We start from the raw sequence: 14,023 nt of genomic DNA, 5'->3' as shown, positions 1-14,023 counted from the left end.
ATCTCTTCCATTTTTCTGAGTAAGATTTCCTGGTGCTAGGCCTCCTGGCCTCCAAAATGGCATCCATAACAGCTTTAGAGAGAGGTGTTGCCTGTTTGACTAATGAATCTGCCATGCAGCCAGGTTTAGGGTTTTGAGCTGACCGTGCAGGATCTGATTGTTTTGTTGAGTCAGAAGGTGTGAAATTTGAGGCAAAATCCATGGTGGGCCTTGAGCCAAGTTCTTTAAGATTGGGTACCAGTGCTGATGTGGCCAGTCTGGAGCAATCCGGATCATCTGTGGTTTTTCTTGTCTGGCTTTTAGGAGTACCTTTGGAAGGAGAGGCAGTGGTGGGAAGGCATAAACTTTTAGGTTTTTCCAGCTGAACGAGAGAGCATCCACTTTCCATGCTTGTGTGTGGTAAGTCCTTGTGCAGAATTTTTGTAGTTGGCAATTCAGTGGGGAGGCAAAAAGATCTATGTCTGGGCATCCCCATTTTTGAGTTACCATGCTGAAGATTTGTGGATTCAATTTCCATTCGTGAGGGTCCATGATATTTCTGCTTAGATCGTCTGCCAGAGTATTTTTCTTTCCTGGCAGGAATTGTGCTTGCAGATGAACTTGATAAGTTAGAGCTGTGTTCCACAAGGTCATGGCTTGCCTGCATAGGGGATAAGAATGAGTGCCCCCTTGCTTGTTTATGTACCACATTACTGTGGTGTTGTCTGTCTTTAATAATTGTCCTGGATGCAGAAGGTCCTTGAAAGCTGTTAGGGCATTTTGAACAGCCAACATCTCTTTTTGATTGATGTGAAGATGCATTTGGTCTGTGGTCCACTTGCCCTGAATATATTTTCCTGCCATGTGTGCGCCCCAGGCGTAATCCGAAGCATCTGTTGTTAGAGTCTGCCTGGCTGTGGGTAGAGTGAAAGGCTGACCCTTGTTGAGGTGATATGCCTGTGCCCACCATCGAAACTCCTGTTGTAGGCAGGGAATTATTGGTATTACTGCTTCTAAACTGTGAGAGTGTTGAACCCAAACACTTTTTAGCTACCAGTGTAATTTCCTGATATGCAGTCTGGCATATGGAATTAGTAGTATGCAGGATGCCATGAATTCCAGGGCCTGCAGAATTTTTCTTGCAGGGAGATGGGACTTTTTTGCCAGTAACTGAAAATATTGAGTTAGTTCTCCTTGTTTGTCTGGCGTGAGATAAGCCATCTGGGCCGTTGTATTTAAGCTGACACCCAGGAATATTATCTGTTGTGAGGGCACTAGTTTTGACTTCTTTTCGTTTACTGTGTACCCTAGAGAAATTAGCAACCTTTTTACAAACGCCAGATGCTTTAGAAGAATGTCCTTTGTCTCTGCTTGAATGAGGCCGTCGTCCAGGTATGGATATATTTGAATTCCTTTTTGTCTGCAAAATGCAATTACTGGTGCCAGGCACTTTGTAAAGACCCTGGGCGCAGTAGATAAGCCAAAGGGCAGTGCAGAGAATTGGTAGTGCATTGTACCAGCTTTGAATCTGAGGTATCTTCTGCAATTTTGTCTGATAGGGACATGCAGGTATGCCTCTGAGGTCCAGAGTAACAAGCCAAGCCTTCTTGCCCAGCATGGGGAGAAGCTGCTGTAGTGTCAACATTCTGAATTTCGGAACATCCAGGTAAGTATTTAGAGTTGAAAGGTCTAGTATGGGTCTCCAGGCTTTGTCCTTTCTGGGGACCAGGAAGAGTCTTGAGTAAAATCCTTGTCCTTGTTCCTGATGTGGTACTTTTTGAATAGCTCTCAAGTTCATGAGGGCTGAAATTTGTTTTTGTGCCTCTGCCCATTGATTTTGTGGTAGGTTTGGCATTCCTTTTAGCCATGGTAAAGTGTGAAAGTGGAACCTGTAACCTTGAGACACAATATTCAGAATCCATTTGTCTTGGGTGATTGTTTGCCAATTTTGAGAAAAAAGTGCTAGTTTTCCCCCTAAGGGGGCTGCCAAAAGAGAAGTGCTTGGCGTACGAAGGGGGACGTCATTGTGACTGTTTCCTGTAAGGATGAGACTTGTCATCACCTCCTTTTGGGGTTGAGGTACCCCACTGTCGTCTGTTAGAGCCTTGGGGTTGAGATCTGCCTCTCTGTGGCCTGACACTGGAAAGGACCAATTCTTTGTAGGCCAATTTCTGCTAAATTGAGGTGGCTGTACCTGTAAGAAATCCTTGACTGTTTGCATAGATTTAGCTTTATCCTCCATTTTTTTTAACACCTCTTCTGCCTTAACACCAAACAAGGTATCATGCTGTAAAGGAGCATCCAATAATGTTGCCTTAACATGATCAGGTAAACTCTGTTCTTTTAACCAAGCATGTCTTCGAATCACAGAACCTGTAACTGTGGCTCTACAAGAGCCCTCTAAAGAATCAAAACCACATTGCAGAGTATGTTTTCCCACCTGTTCAACTGCATGCAATAAATCCTGCATTTCTTTATAGTCAGGAGCTTCTAAGGTTGCAAGCATTTTCTGTTTTAACTGAGCCATTAAATTATTGTTGGTACTTAAGCATGTGAAACTGGCAATTTAAAGCCCTTACTGCTAAAGTTGCAGAAGTGTAAACTTTCTTCCCCCATCTATCCAATGCTCTAGAATCTGTCAGAGGGGACTGGATTTTTTGCAATGGAAGCCTTAACCCCTTTGGGACCCTGGGAAATAGTTTCTGGATCAGCAGAAGGGTTTTTATAAAGAAACTTGTGAGAGTCAGGGACTCTAATACCTATCTGGCTTGACTGGTGCAGGGGGCAAAGAATCAGGAGAAAAGCTGGATTCAGAGAACACATCATCCACAATATCCAACACAGGCGGAATAGCCAGGGGCCTGTGCTGAGGCAATAAAAGGAAGTCCCTGAGCCTTTTCTTTGATTCTGAATAATCCTGACTTTCCCAATGGAAATACTCCCTCATGGTATGTAAAGTTTCCCCAAAAGAATAATCCTCAGGAGGAGAGGCTGAAGGATAGATTCTTCAGCATGAGTCCTCATAGGGGGTTAGAGAGTATCCCTGGTCTGAAGAGGGATCAGAGGAAATGGAAACCTGATCAGAGGAATCATAGTCTGTATCCTGCCTAGGCCTTTTCTCAGGAGGGGGATGGGAACCCCTGATTAGAGTAATGAGGTCTTCAGCCATTTTAAGCATCTGTTTCTTATGCATGGAGGACTGTCCAGGAGAATGCTGTACTTGCTTCTTTGTCTTTAATGGTGTTTTTGTCTTGGCTGTTGCTTTAATGGTAAGTTGTGAAGGTCTGAAAACACCCTCAGAAGACGATGCCTGCTCAGCGGCTCCAGACCCATCTGAGGGATTAGTTTCCATAGGCCCAATACCTTGAGTTTCCAGAGGCCTAGTTGTCTCCACGTGGGAGTGGGAGTCAGAGGCGGCCTGTGGCTCTGAGGTAGCGGGTGTTAGGGGCTGCGAAAGCACCTCACTGAGAACCGGTGACTGGCCTAGAAGAGGCTTCGTCGGTTTTGGACCTCTGATGCCTGTCTGCATCCTTGTCTTTGCGTTTTTTCAGAATTGCGGTCGTCGGTTGATCCGACGGCATAGTATAATTGAACCTTCGGCCAAAGTAGTGCAAAGCAAAATCAAAACATCATTTTATAGTGCGTTTGTTAAATCTAGCACAAAACAGACTAGTGACGTCGTGATCAGGGCCTAGGCATGGAATACAGTAAGAGTGGAAGTCCTTATGAGGTATTTGCTTCCCACAACAAATACAATTATTAACTTTTTCTGACATCGGTCTGAGGCAAGAAAAAAGTTTCCCCAATGGGGTACTTAGCTTTATTGAAGACTTCGGATCTGAAATTCAACTTCGAAAATCTCAGGAGTCGGCCGACCGGCACTTGCGAACTGCTTTTGCTTCGGGCACCGCGCGGCAAGAAAGACTGAAGAAAATGGCGTCTGATGCATCTTGTATACCCCTGGCGCACTGATGTCAAGGAAGAAGCGACAGCAACCGACGCCGGACCAAGACTTTGGAACTCTGGCCAACTGCAGGACCACCTGACGGTAGGATAACCCGTGTAATGACTGCAGCAGTGTAACACGATGAACATCAGACTTTCAAAGTGCTTTTTACTGCTGTTTCTTTTTAGACTGGCTAAACTGCATTTTTTTGTGAAGCCTGAATTTTACTACTATGACTCATCTCCCATTCCCCCTTTACATCTAACTTCTCTAGCTGTAAAAGTGCTAAGGGTAATTTGAGCTGATACCTGCCGTGATTGACGGCTCACAGCAGGAGACTTGACTCATGTACTGTCTCCTTGTTCTAGCCTTTACTTTCTATATGGCTAGGGGAAGAACCAGAAAGCTATGACATCACAGCATGGGTGGGTTTTAGGGCAGTCACGGTGATGTCAGTTTGGGGAGGCAACTGGCCATAAAACTACCTGTCTTCAGTGGCCTTGACGACATTAATGAACTGGAGACTGCAGCAAAGGTGGGATTTAAGTTTTTTGAACATGAAACCACCACAGTACATTAAGCTACTGTTCTAGTGGAGAGAAACAGTCAAGTTAAAATATTTTAAATGCTGTGTTGTTTATATATAGCAGGGACAATAAACAGGAAGAAAATGGACAGACAATTTGAGCATTTAATAATAGAATCCCATTGTTGCCTTTAACTGTAATGCCTTCCATTTTTCTTTTTTCTGCATTAATATTCCAAATGCTGAAAAAATATCATAAATTGACAGTAGTTTTGGCTATGTTACAAAACCAAAACTTCTGTATGATTTTATGCATCCTCACCATAAGAAAAAAGTGAAATGTCTGAAGATGTCTACATTAGGAAGACTGCACAATTACAACAGCAAAGCAACAGCTCAAAAATCTATAAAATGAGCTGGATCCTCACTGTTTCTATATCAAACAGTGGCTTCAGCTCCATTCTCAACACAGCGCCCCAGATGAATGTGTCCTTTGAAGGATTTTTCTGACTAGCATAATTACATGATGACTACAGTAATATAGTTTGACTTGTTCTTGTATATATATATATATATATATATATATATATATATATATATATATATATATATATATATACACACACACATATATATATATACACATATATATATATATATATATATATATATATATATATATATATATATATATATATATATATATATATATATATATATCTATATATACACATATATACATATATATATACACACACACACACACACACACATATATATATATACTGATCCCCTCCCCTTATGAGACATAGCTATGATCATGTCACAGTGGTAAGTAGTCATGTAACTGCCTTGTCGCACCAAAAGATGCCCACCTTCGGTGTACCACTGACATTAGAATGAGATGAGAAAGAAATGAACAGCCACAATAATTAAAATCACAACTTCTCACATCCAGGTTACAGTTTCCACACATTTTAATGGGAAGGGGTGTGTGTGTGGGGGGGGTAATTATTTTCTCTACTAAAACTCATATGCCAACAAAATAATTACCCCCAAGGTAGCCTGAGGATTTAACGCACTCTATTCAATTAAAAATGCAAGAGCTGAGATAGCTTGGGGAGATCTGTTAAAGCTTTTTATCATGTATCCTTAACTTAATGGGTGAAACATAGTAACTACTCAAACGAAGACATAAGAAAACATTTCTGCCAAGATGCGTCTGATTCAGAACCAGGAAGCCTGCAGAAGAAAATCAGTGGTAATCTTCACCGCTCTTTATCTGCTTGTTATTCACTTAACATATACACTGAAAAAAACATGTCTTACCAGCTTTGCACAGCATTGATGCAAGTAGCTTGCTGACAATTGAACCTCTCTTACGCATTTTACACTGTTTACTGTAGGGGAAATAAGGCATCACACCAATGATGCTTTTGGCACAGGATGTCTTACATGCATATACCATAATCAAAAATTCCATTATTGCAGTGTTCACATCTCTGTAACACAAAAATTAGACAAAGTACATTAATCTCAAATGTGTCCTTCACAGACAAATAATGGCAGAATAACATTCATAACACCACAGTTAACCTCAGATGAATTAAAACTAAGCATACTAACCATCATATTAACAGAAAGACTAAATAAAAACGTGCAAAGGTGTGGAAACTATTCCATATCAATTAAATTTCCTAGTGTCTTAGGTCTGACACCAAGCAACACAAAATTAAAAGCAGCACAATGGTTCTCAAAATTTGAGTCCTATGCCTAGGCTCCAGTAAAACTAAGCAGGCAATGAACTCACCACAGAAACCCAGCACAATAACCCCAAGGCAATTTTCCCACAGCAAACATGGATAAAAATCATCCATAGATTCGTGACTTACAGGAGCACCCTAACAGAACAGACAAAATGAATTAAAGTCATACTGCAACCCACACATCACTGCTTTTCTACTACTTTTACTTACTAAAATGACCGTGCTCATTTGTCATCATCACATATTTAATACATGGGAATGTGTAAATACAAGCTCAGCCTACATTCAAACTGCTAAATCAGTAAGTCATTTCAAGCCTAGCCATTTCATACCAATGTAATACCATAGGTACTCTAAAGTAGACACCCAGGACTATATTTAGTAATGACTGCTCAGGTCCAGGAAGATTGTGGGCACTAACCCCAGCAAGAATTCACAGTACCCCATCCACTCGTTCAAGTTCCTTTTGGACAGTGTCAGAGGTGCTCTGCTTCACATGAATTGGCAAGCCTATTCCATACACACAACAGTCTCTGGGAAACAAATTTGTCCCTCTAGCACATCCTATTCAAGACTTGGGCCATATTTAGGTGGATGTGCAGCAAATTCATTAGGTTTGGGTTGGAGATTGCTCTGTAAGCCTGGCACAAGTCTCCTCTAATAAGTCTATACGATGCTGAGTACAATGAGAGACTTTAGTTGGTCTGTGTAAGGCAGATACTGGAGTCCCCAATCATCTTTGTTAGAAACTTCTGGATGTCTCTCCAATTGCTGCAGGCCTTTTGAACAGTACATGCCAAAAGTGGGGTTATACTCAATTATGGGCCTGATTAGTGCAAGTATAAAGGGATTATAACCTCCTTTGCTCTTACAGGTGATGCCTTTGCTAATCAAGTGTGCGATGCAGAAAACCTTCCTTACTACAGCAGACACATGGTGGTCAAAGTTAAGGTTGCAGTCTACTTGTTATTCCAGATCCCTTGCCACTTCATAGGTAAACAAGGTGGTGGTGTTAATTTCATGGTGAAGGGACATTGTTTTTAACTAAGGGAATGATGATGCATTGCTTTGCATTTATTTTCAGACCGTGACAAAGACAGCAGTTGCTGGTCTGTGTAAGACTCTCCTAAAGTATACAGACATCATTTAGGTATTCTATAATTACACCCAGTTTGCAGTCAGCTGCACACTTGGTCAGCCACAGCCCTCACTTTTGGCCTAACTTCTGAGAAGTATACACCAAATAGTAGGGGGGCCCAACACTGAGCCTTGTGGCACACCCTGCTGATGACAGGTCTGTTGGTTGATATTGAGTCAGCCACTTTGATGGTGTGTGACCAGTTTGTGAACCAGTTGGCAACCTATCTTACAACAAAGGGGTTTTCTAAGCTTATCAGTAATACCTGACTATGGGATTGTGTCGAAAGCCTTGACCAAGTACAGATATGCTGTATGCACAGATCTGACCTCGTCAATGGCCATGGTCACATTTTCAAAGAAATCCACCAGGTTTTAACAGGCAGGATCTGCCCTTGACAAAGCCATATTGGGTCAGATACAGGATTTGGAGGTCACCTATGTCTTTATGAGGTGATGATGCATTCCATGGCTTCACAGATGAGGCTGGTCAGATTTATGGGTCTGTTGCCAAGTCACCTTTGTGGAGAAGAATAACTGTTGCTGTTCTCCATTCCACATGAACATAGCTTGCGGTTAAGGCTGTGATTGAACAGGGTACTTAATGGTGATGCTAGCTCATGTCGCTCATGTTTTAGTTTAGAAGACAGCTTGAGATGTCATCTGGTATCACAGAGGCTGTGTATTTCACTTTAGGCAAGACTTTAATAACCTGCTCTTCAGATATGCAGGGTGGGGGTGGGGTGGGCGGAGTTGCAGCAAGGTTTGTGAGAATTTTGGAGGGAATAAAGGAGTGAAATTTTCACCAGTTTTGTCTGTTAGTAAGTTTGCTATTGCTGGGGGATCAGTGTGTGAGATTCAGTCACTAGTTCAGCACATGCTTGGGATCTACCTTTTAGGCTGCGTATGCAAGCTGTAAAAGGCCTTATGGTTATCCCTGGCCGTGATTGCCAAGTTTTTCTCAGTTACCCTTAGAAGATTTGATGTGCGAGGCTGAGGAGGGTGCTTTTTCATTGTTGGGGGTCTTGTCTCTGTTTTCTCAGACAGCAACTTTTTGCATCTGTTGTAAAGTGTGTTGATGCTGGATGTCCACCAGGGCGGCTTGTTTTTACTTAGGGCTCTGGTTTTGATTTTCTCTGGAACAGCAGAGTCTATACACTTGTACAAGTTACTGTACAAGACTTTAGTGTAAGCTTTGCTGTAGTTATCACTTCCAGTTGGGGTGGGGCTTGGAATGAATTTATACCTTCCCCTAGGAGCTTGGTTAAGTTTTTAGTATGAATTTGCCCTTTGTGAGTTCTGGTGTTGGTGCCAGTTCAAAGGCAATTGATTTGTGGTCAGATTTAACTAACGAGGGTCCCACAGTTGCAGTAGTGCCATCTATTTGTCACGGTAGTGAGGACCAGATCTACTATGTTTGTTTCTCTTGTTGGGGTTTGAACAATTTGTTCCAGGGCATTTGAGTTAAAGTCAAGAAACATTTGTACTAGTAAGTCAAGGCTAGAGTAGATTTTTCAGTCGATTGTGGGATAACTGAAATCCCCCATGACCAGAGTGTTTGGCAATATTTGGATCAATTCCAGTTTGGTCAAGTAGTCCTTGTGCACATCATGATCGATGGAGGGGGATCTACAACTAGCTATGACTTGAATGAGGGTCTTACCCACAGTAATCTGAATCTTGTCTAACTAGTTGGGAGGTGAATTTCTCTCCAATATAGATAGCAACATAGTCTCCTTTGGTTCTCACACGTTCGTTTTACGGTCTGAAGGTGTGGAAGGCATTGTAGCCTTGCAAGGCTGGTTCACTCTCTCAGGCCTTGAACCAGATTTCTGTGACTGCACAGATATCTACATCCTCCAGTGATAGCAGTGCTTACAAGGTGTGCAGTTTTTGGTTTAAGCTCTTTAACGTTTAGTAACATACCCCTTTATTTTGTTATGATTGGCAATTTTCACATCGGCAATTTTGTTTTTGAGAACTTGCCTAAAATAGGCACTGGTGGAGGCAAGAGCCTCTGCCAGCAGCCGAAAGCCTAGTGGTGTCATGTGCAAACAGTCTCTGGCAAAGCAGCAACATTTGTCGACCATGTCATCCCAGGCTGGCAAACTTTGAATGACACCAAATACTAAGCCAATTATTGAAACTCATCAATTTTTGTTTATACTGCAGCATCATTCTAGGTGAAGGTAATATGCTTCTCAAGGCTAGGGCCATACCTGCCCGAGACAGAGAGCTCAATCATGTCTCTCTTTATATTGACCGGTGAGGTACGTCTTGGGTTATTCACTCCAACATAAGCTATGACAAAGGCATAACAGTAATTATTGCCGAGAGACTTGAGTGCATCTGTGATCCGACTAATCCTGGCACCGGACAGGCAGCTGATCGTGACTTTCTCCTTATCCAACCTGGTGAGTGGTACATCCTTGCATCTCACTATGGAATCTCCACTGACAAGAAAATTTGATTTAAGAGTGTTACACCAGGGCTTGATAGGTGAGACACTGGTGTTAAGTGTCTTGGGTGCTGTGGGAACGCTGTTGGTTGTAGCAGTCTTGTGTTTGAGAGGTCTCTGGTGTTTCATTAAGTTTTTTTGAGAGAACCCCTGCATATGTCGATTTATGTGTTGGATGTGTTGGATGTGTACTATGTGCATGAGCAGTGGTGAGTGATTTGACAACCTCTTCAGTATTACTGTTTTGAGTGCTAAAGAGCAGGGATTCAAGATTCTTGGTGTAGCTGTATCTCTCACACTCTGTACCAGAGTGAGTTACTGGTAGAGGGCTGTCTGTGTACATGAGACATTTGGTTAACTGCCTCAGCAGACCAAAGTCAACAAGGCTGGCAGGAGAAACAGGGGTAGTCCAACTATCCACACTGCTAGGTTTGAAGAACTGTTATCACAACAGGGGTGCTTTCAAGACTGATCTAGGAGGTGCTCAGTAGATTGGTATATCTGATGGGGGTTTTGGCCAGTAACTTAACAGGTCAAAGCTCACTAGCAATACTTAAGGCTGGAAATGTACTAAAGATGAGGACTACACTAATGTACTACAGCTGTATCTAAGGGAAAAATTGTTGAAATTACATGTCTGGCTTTGGCGAACAATTGCACAGCAGTGCGAGGTGCTCAAATGTGGGGCTTAAAAACCAGAAGCTAAAAACAAACTCTAAAGAACCAATGAGGGTGCTTACTCCAAGACCAATTACCCTTCACCAGACAGGTTCCAATCAGCACCACTTCTCAACCATGCAGAATACTTAAAGGGAGAGTGTCAAAGATGCGGCTCTCGGAACACTTTTATGTTTTGTCACCAATGTAAACTTTAAGTGTTATACTTGGAACCCATGTCACTGAATCTGCACTTTTCAGCTTATTTTTACTGCAAACGCACTGTTTTTGCTTCAGGAGTGTCCCGCTCTCCAATTTGGCCAGATAAAACCACCCACTGCATGACGTTATCTGGCACACTGATTCTCCACCCACCTTTCTTTCGTTATGACCACGCTTTACCTTTTCCAAAAATGTTTTCACTCCCTAGGAGAACAGATACGTTATTGCTTTAGTTCCTATCTAGTAGTCTTCCAAAGCATGTTTGTGCAATTCATATAGTTTGCCTAACTTTAATTCTAGCTGCATTAAAATCATTAAAGTGCTAAAAAAAAAAAAGCGACTGTCTTAAACACAGCAGTAACTGCATCATCTCGGTAATGTTCTGAAATAATCCCATCCTTCATATCTCTAAATGAAAAAGCAACAATATTGCGTATGGGTACTGTATGTAATGCTCTGTACCACTTGCTTCCTTTATAGCTCTCAATGTTCTTGTTGAGCAATCAGGAACAAACAGTGGAACAGCCTAATATCAGAATCAGTTTTTAAATATTGTGCTAGTTTTCTTGAAAAGTTAATACAACAACAATGCCACAAAGTGCCTTTTCTCTAAGGATCAAGGAAACTGTCGGTCAGCAAGATTCCTGACGTAGCACAGCTTCACAAATGCTAGCCTGCTTCCCATACCAGTTGTATAACTTTCAACCTCTTATTTCTACAACTACACACAGATAATCAAAGCAATTTTTAAAGTTATTAGTACGGATAAACTGACAGATTAAAAGATGTGAATTAATTCAATTTTGGAAGTAAAGGAAGTCAGCAACTCCTCAATCTGTGTGTAATTCACCAATTTGTTCATTTTTCTCTTTTTTTGTAGCATTACTTATTGCCAAGTAAAATATATATAATAAGGTGCAATGGTGCAGCAGTGTAGTACCAGGTTCTTAAATGAATGCCGATACTGCATTTGCTGTCACGGTAATGTGCTAACGCCTAGTGTTTTAACTGTAGCAAACACTTTTTAAATTAGTAACAAGCATCTTGCTGTTTTTTTAGTCAAAACCTTTATTTATGTCTGGTTTGTTTGTGGTTATTTATTTATTTTATTTTACATTTGTTAACTGGGAAATTCCGACTGGACCAAGCCCATTTTCAGCGAAGGCCCGGGGAGAAAAGCTTCAACATCAAGTTATACAAATACAGCATAATCAGCATAATACACAAAACAGGTTACATCATGTATGCTGAGCATAGTAATATAACAAGAAATTAATAAAAAAACTCTCCAGGTAAAAGAAGATATAGAACATGGGTAAAAAGACAATGTCATTTATACATTGGTAAGAGAAGAAAATTGATCAAGTAAGATTCTACAGTTAAAAGTACCCTTTCAGATGACCAAGCCTACAGGGGATCAGAGATCCAGCATGTGATCAGAGAGGAATTTGGGGAGTTAATAGTAGTATGGGTAGGGTTATGTGATACAAGGGCATAACCAGGTACTAAGAAGGTGCGATTTGAGGGAGTTTTTGAATATGGATGTGGAGGGGGCAGTGGACACGGATAGGGGAAGAGAGTTCCAATTTCTGGCAACGGTGTGGGAGTAGAGCGCTTTCCCTGCATTATTGTTAGCCTTGGTGATGGACAGGAGATATTTTTCACTGGATCTTAGGTACCGGTTTGCAGTACAGATAGTAAGTAGGTTGGATAATGAGGGTTTTTTTCAGGATATTTGAGAATATTGTAGGCTGTGCCCAGCTGGTGATAGTTAAGTAGCTGTGGTAGCTCAAGCCATTTAGTTCTTTTAGTGCAGCACAGTGATGGGTTCTATAGGTTGAGTTAGTAGCAAAAGTACAGTTTTGTACCTACCATAAATGTAGATGTCCGAACAGGATAGCATCTGCAGTCCTAACAAATGGGTTGTCCTGTCGTCAGGCAGCCCTTCGGTCGGCCGGATTCCAAAGTCTGGGTCTGGCCTCGGCTGGTGTCGCACTTCACCCGACGTCATCTCTGCTGGTCTTCGGGTATAAAGGCATCAGCCGATGCCATTTTCCTCAGTGTTTCTTGCCCCAGATGCCAGTAGCCCTCTTGGATAGCTAAATTTTTGGGTAAATGCCAATGTTTTCCAAAAAGTAGAAGGCAAACACAAAAAATATACATGTATGTACATATATACAAACAAATACACCATAAGAGATCCCTCCCCGCCCAGCTAGCTATTAGGTGGGCAATACCCTAGAGTACCACAGAGGGGAAGGAGGGTGGGTAATCCTGACTGCAGATGCTATCCTGTTCGGACATCTACATTTATGGTAGGTACAAAACTGTACTATGTCCTTCAAGGATGCATCTGCAGTCCTAACAAATGGGTAGAATACCATAGCCAAACTAGGGGAGGAGGAATAAGTATTATGGTGTAGTTAGGATCCCTTGCAACACAGCAGTGGCAAACCCTGCTCGGGATCTAGAGTATAGAGGTAAGTTATAATGCTTGGCAAATGTATGCACGGAGGTCCAAGTAGCAGCCTCAATAATGTCCTTGGTAGCCACTCCTCGTAAGAAGGCTGTGGTAGTGGCTGTAGCCCTTGTAGAATGAGGCCTTATGTTCTGTGGAATTTGCTTTCCATGATAGGAGTAACAGAATCTTATGCAATTTCCTATCCACTTGGAGATTGTCTGTTTGGAAATTGCTTTTCCTTCCCTTCCTGTTGCATAGGCTACTAGGAGCTGGTCAGTTTTTCTATTGCCCTTGGTTCTGTCCAGGTAGTAACGCAACTGTCTATGTACATCCAAGGTATGCAGCAGTCTTTCCCCTTTGTTCCGTGGGTTTGGAAAGAAGGTAGGTAGGTGGATTGCCTGGTTTAGAGACACTCTGGATACCACCTTAGGCATAAATGTAGGATTAGTCCTCATGGACACTCTATCTTGATGGAAGATTAGGAAGGGTTGTACTGCCATTAAAGCCTGTAGTTCCGAAACCCTTCTTGCTGAAGTAATTGCCAGAAGGAAAGCAGTTTTCCAGGATAGGTGTTGAAGATCTGCTGTTGCTGCTGGTTCAAATGGAGGGAGTGTCAATTTTTCTAACACAAAATTCAAGTCCCATGCTGGTAATGGTGGTTTCCTAGGAGGTTTAACATTCTTAATTCCTCTGAGGAACTGTCTGAGTAGAGGATGCGAGAAGACAGGGGGATCGAAGCTGTATTCTGCAGAAATAGCTGATGCATGTATCTTGATGGAGGAATAGGACAGGCCAGTATGTAGGAGCTCTGCCAAATACTCCAGGATGTTGGCAATATCTACCTTTGACACATCTTTCCCTCTTTCTGTAC

General features: G+C 41.9%; 1 protein-coding gene across 1 annotated transcript in view; it reads right to left on the bottom strand.

Annotated features, from left to right (window-relative positions):
- PRPSAP2 (phosphoribosyl pyrophosphate synthetase associated protein 2) overlaps positions 1 to 14,023 on the bottom strand; it is a 1,165,642-nt gene that overhangs the window by 523,298 nt on the left and 628,321 nt on the right. The window contains exon 6 of the mRNA XM_044089586.1: positions 5,781 to 5,953. Within this exon, the coding sequence (XP_043945521.1) occupies positions 5,781 to 5,953 (173 nt within the window). The remainder of the gene's footprint in view (positions 1 to 5,780; positions 5,954 to 14,023) is intronic.

Source organism: Protopterus annectens, chromosome 12.part0, assembly GCF_019279795.1.
Source record: "Protopterus annectens isolate FY-2018-M chromosome 12.part0, PAN1.0, whole genome shotgun sequence".
NCBI lineage: Eukaryota > Metazoa > Chordata > Ceratodontiformes > Protopteridae > Protopterus > Protopterus annectens.
Note: the sequence above shows the minus strand (reverse complement) of the source record. Positions and strands in the feature narration are given on the sequence as shown.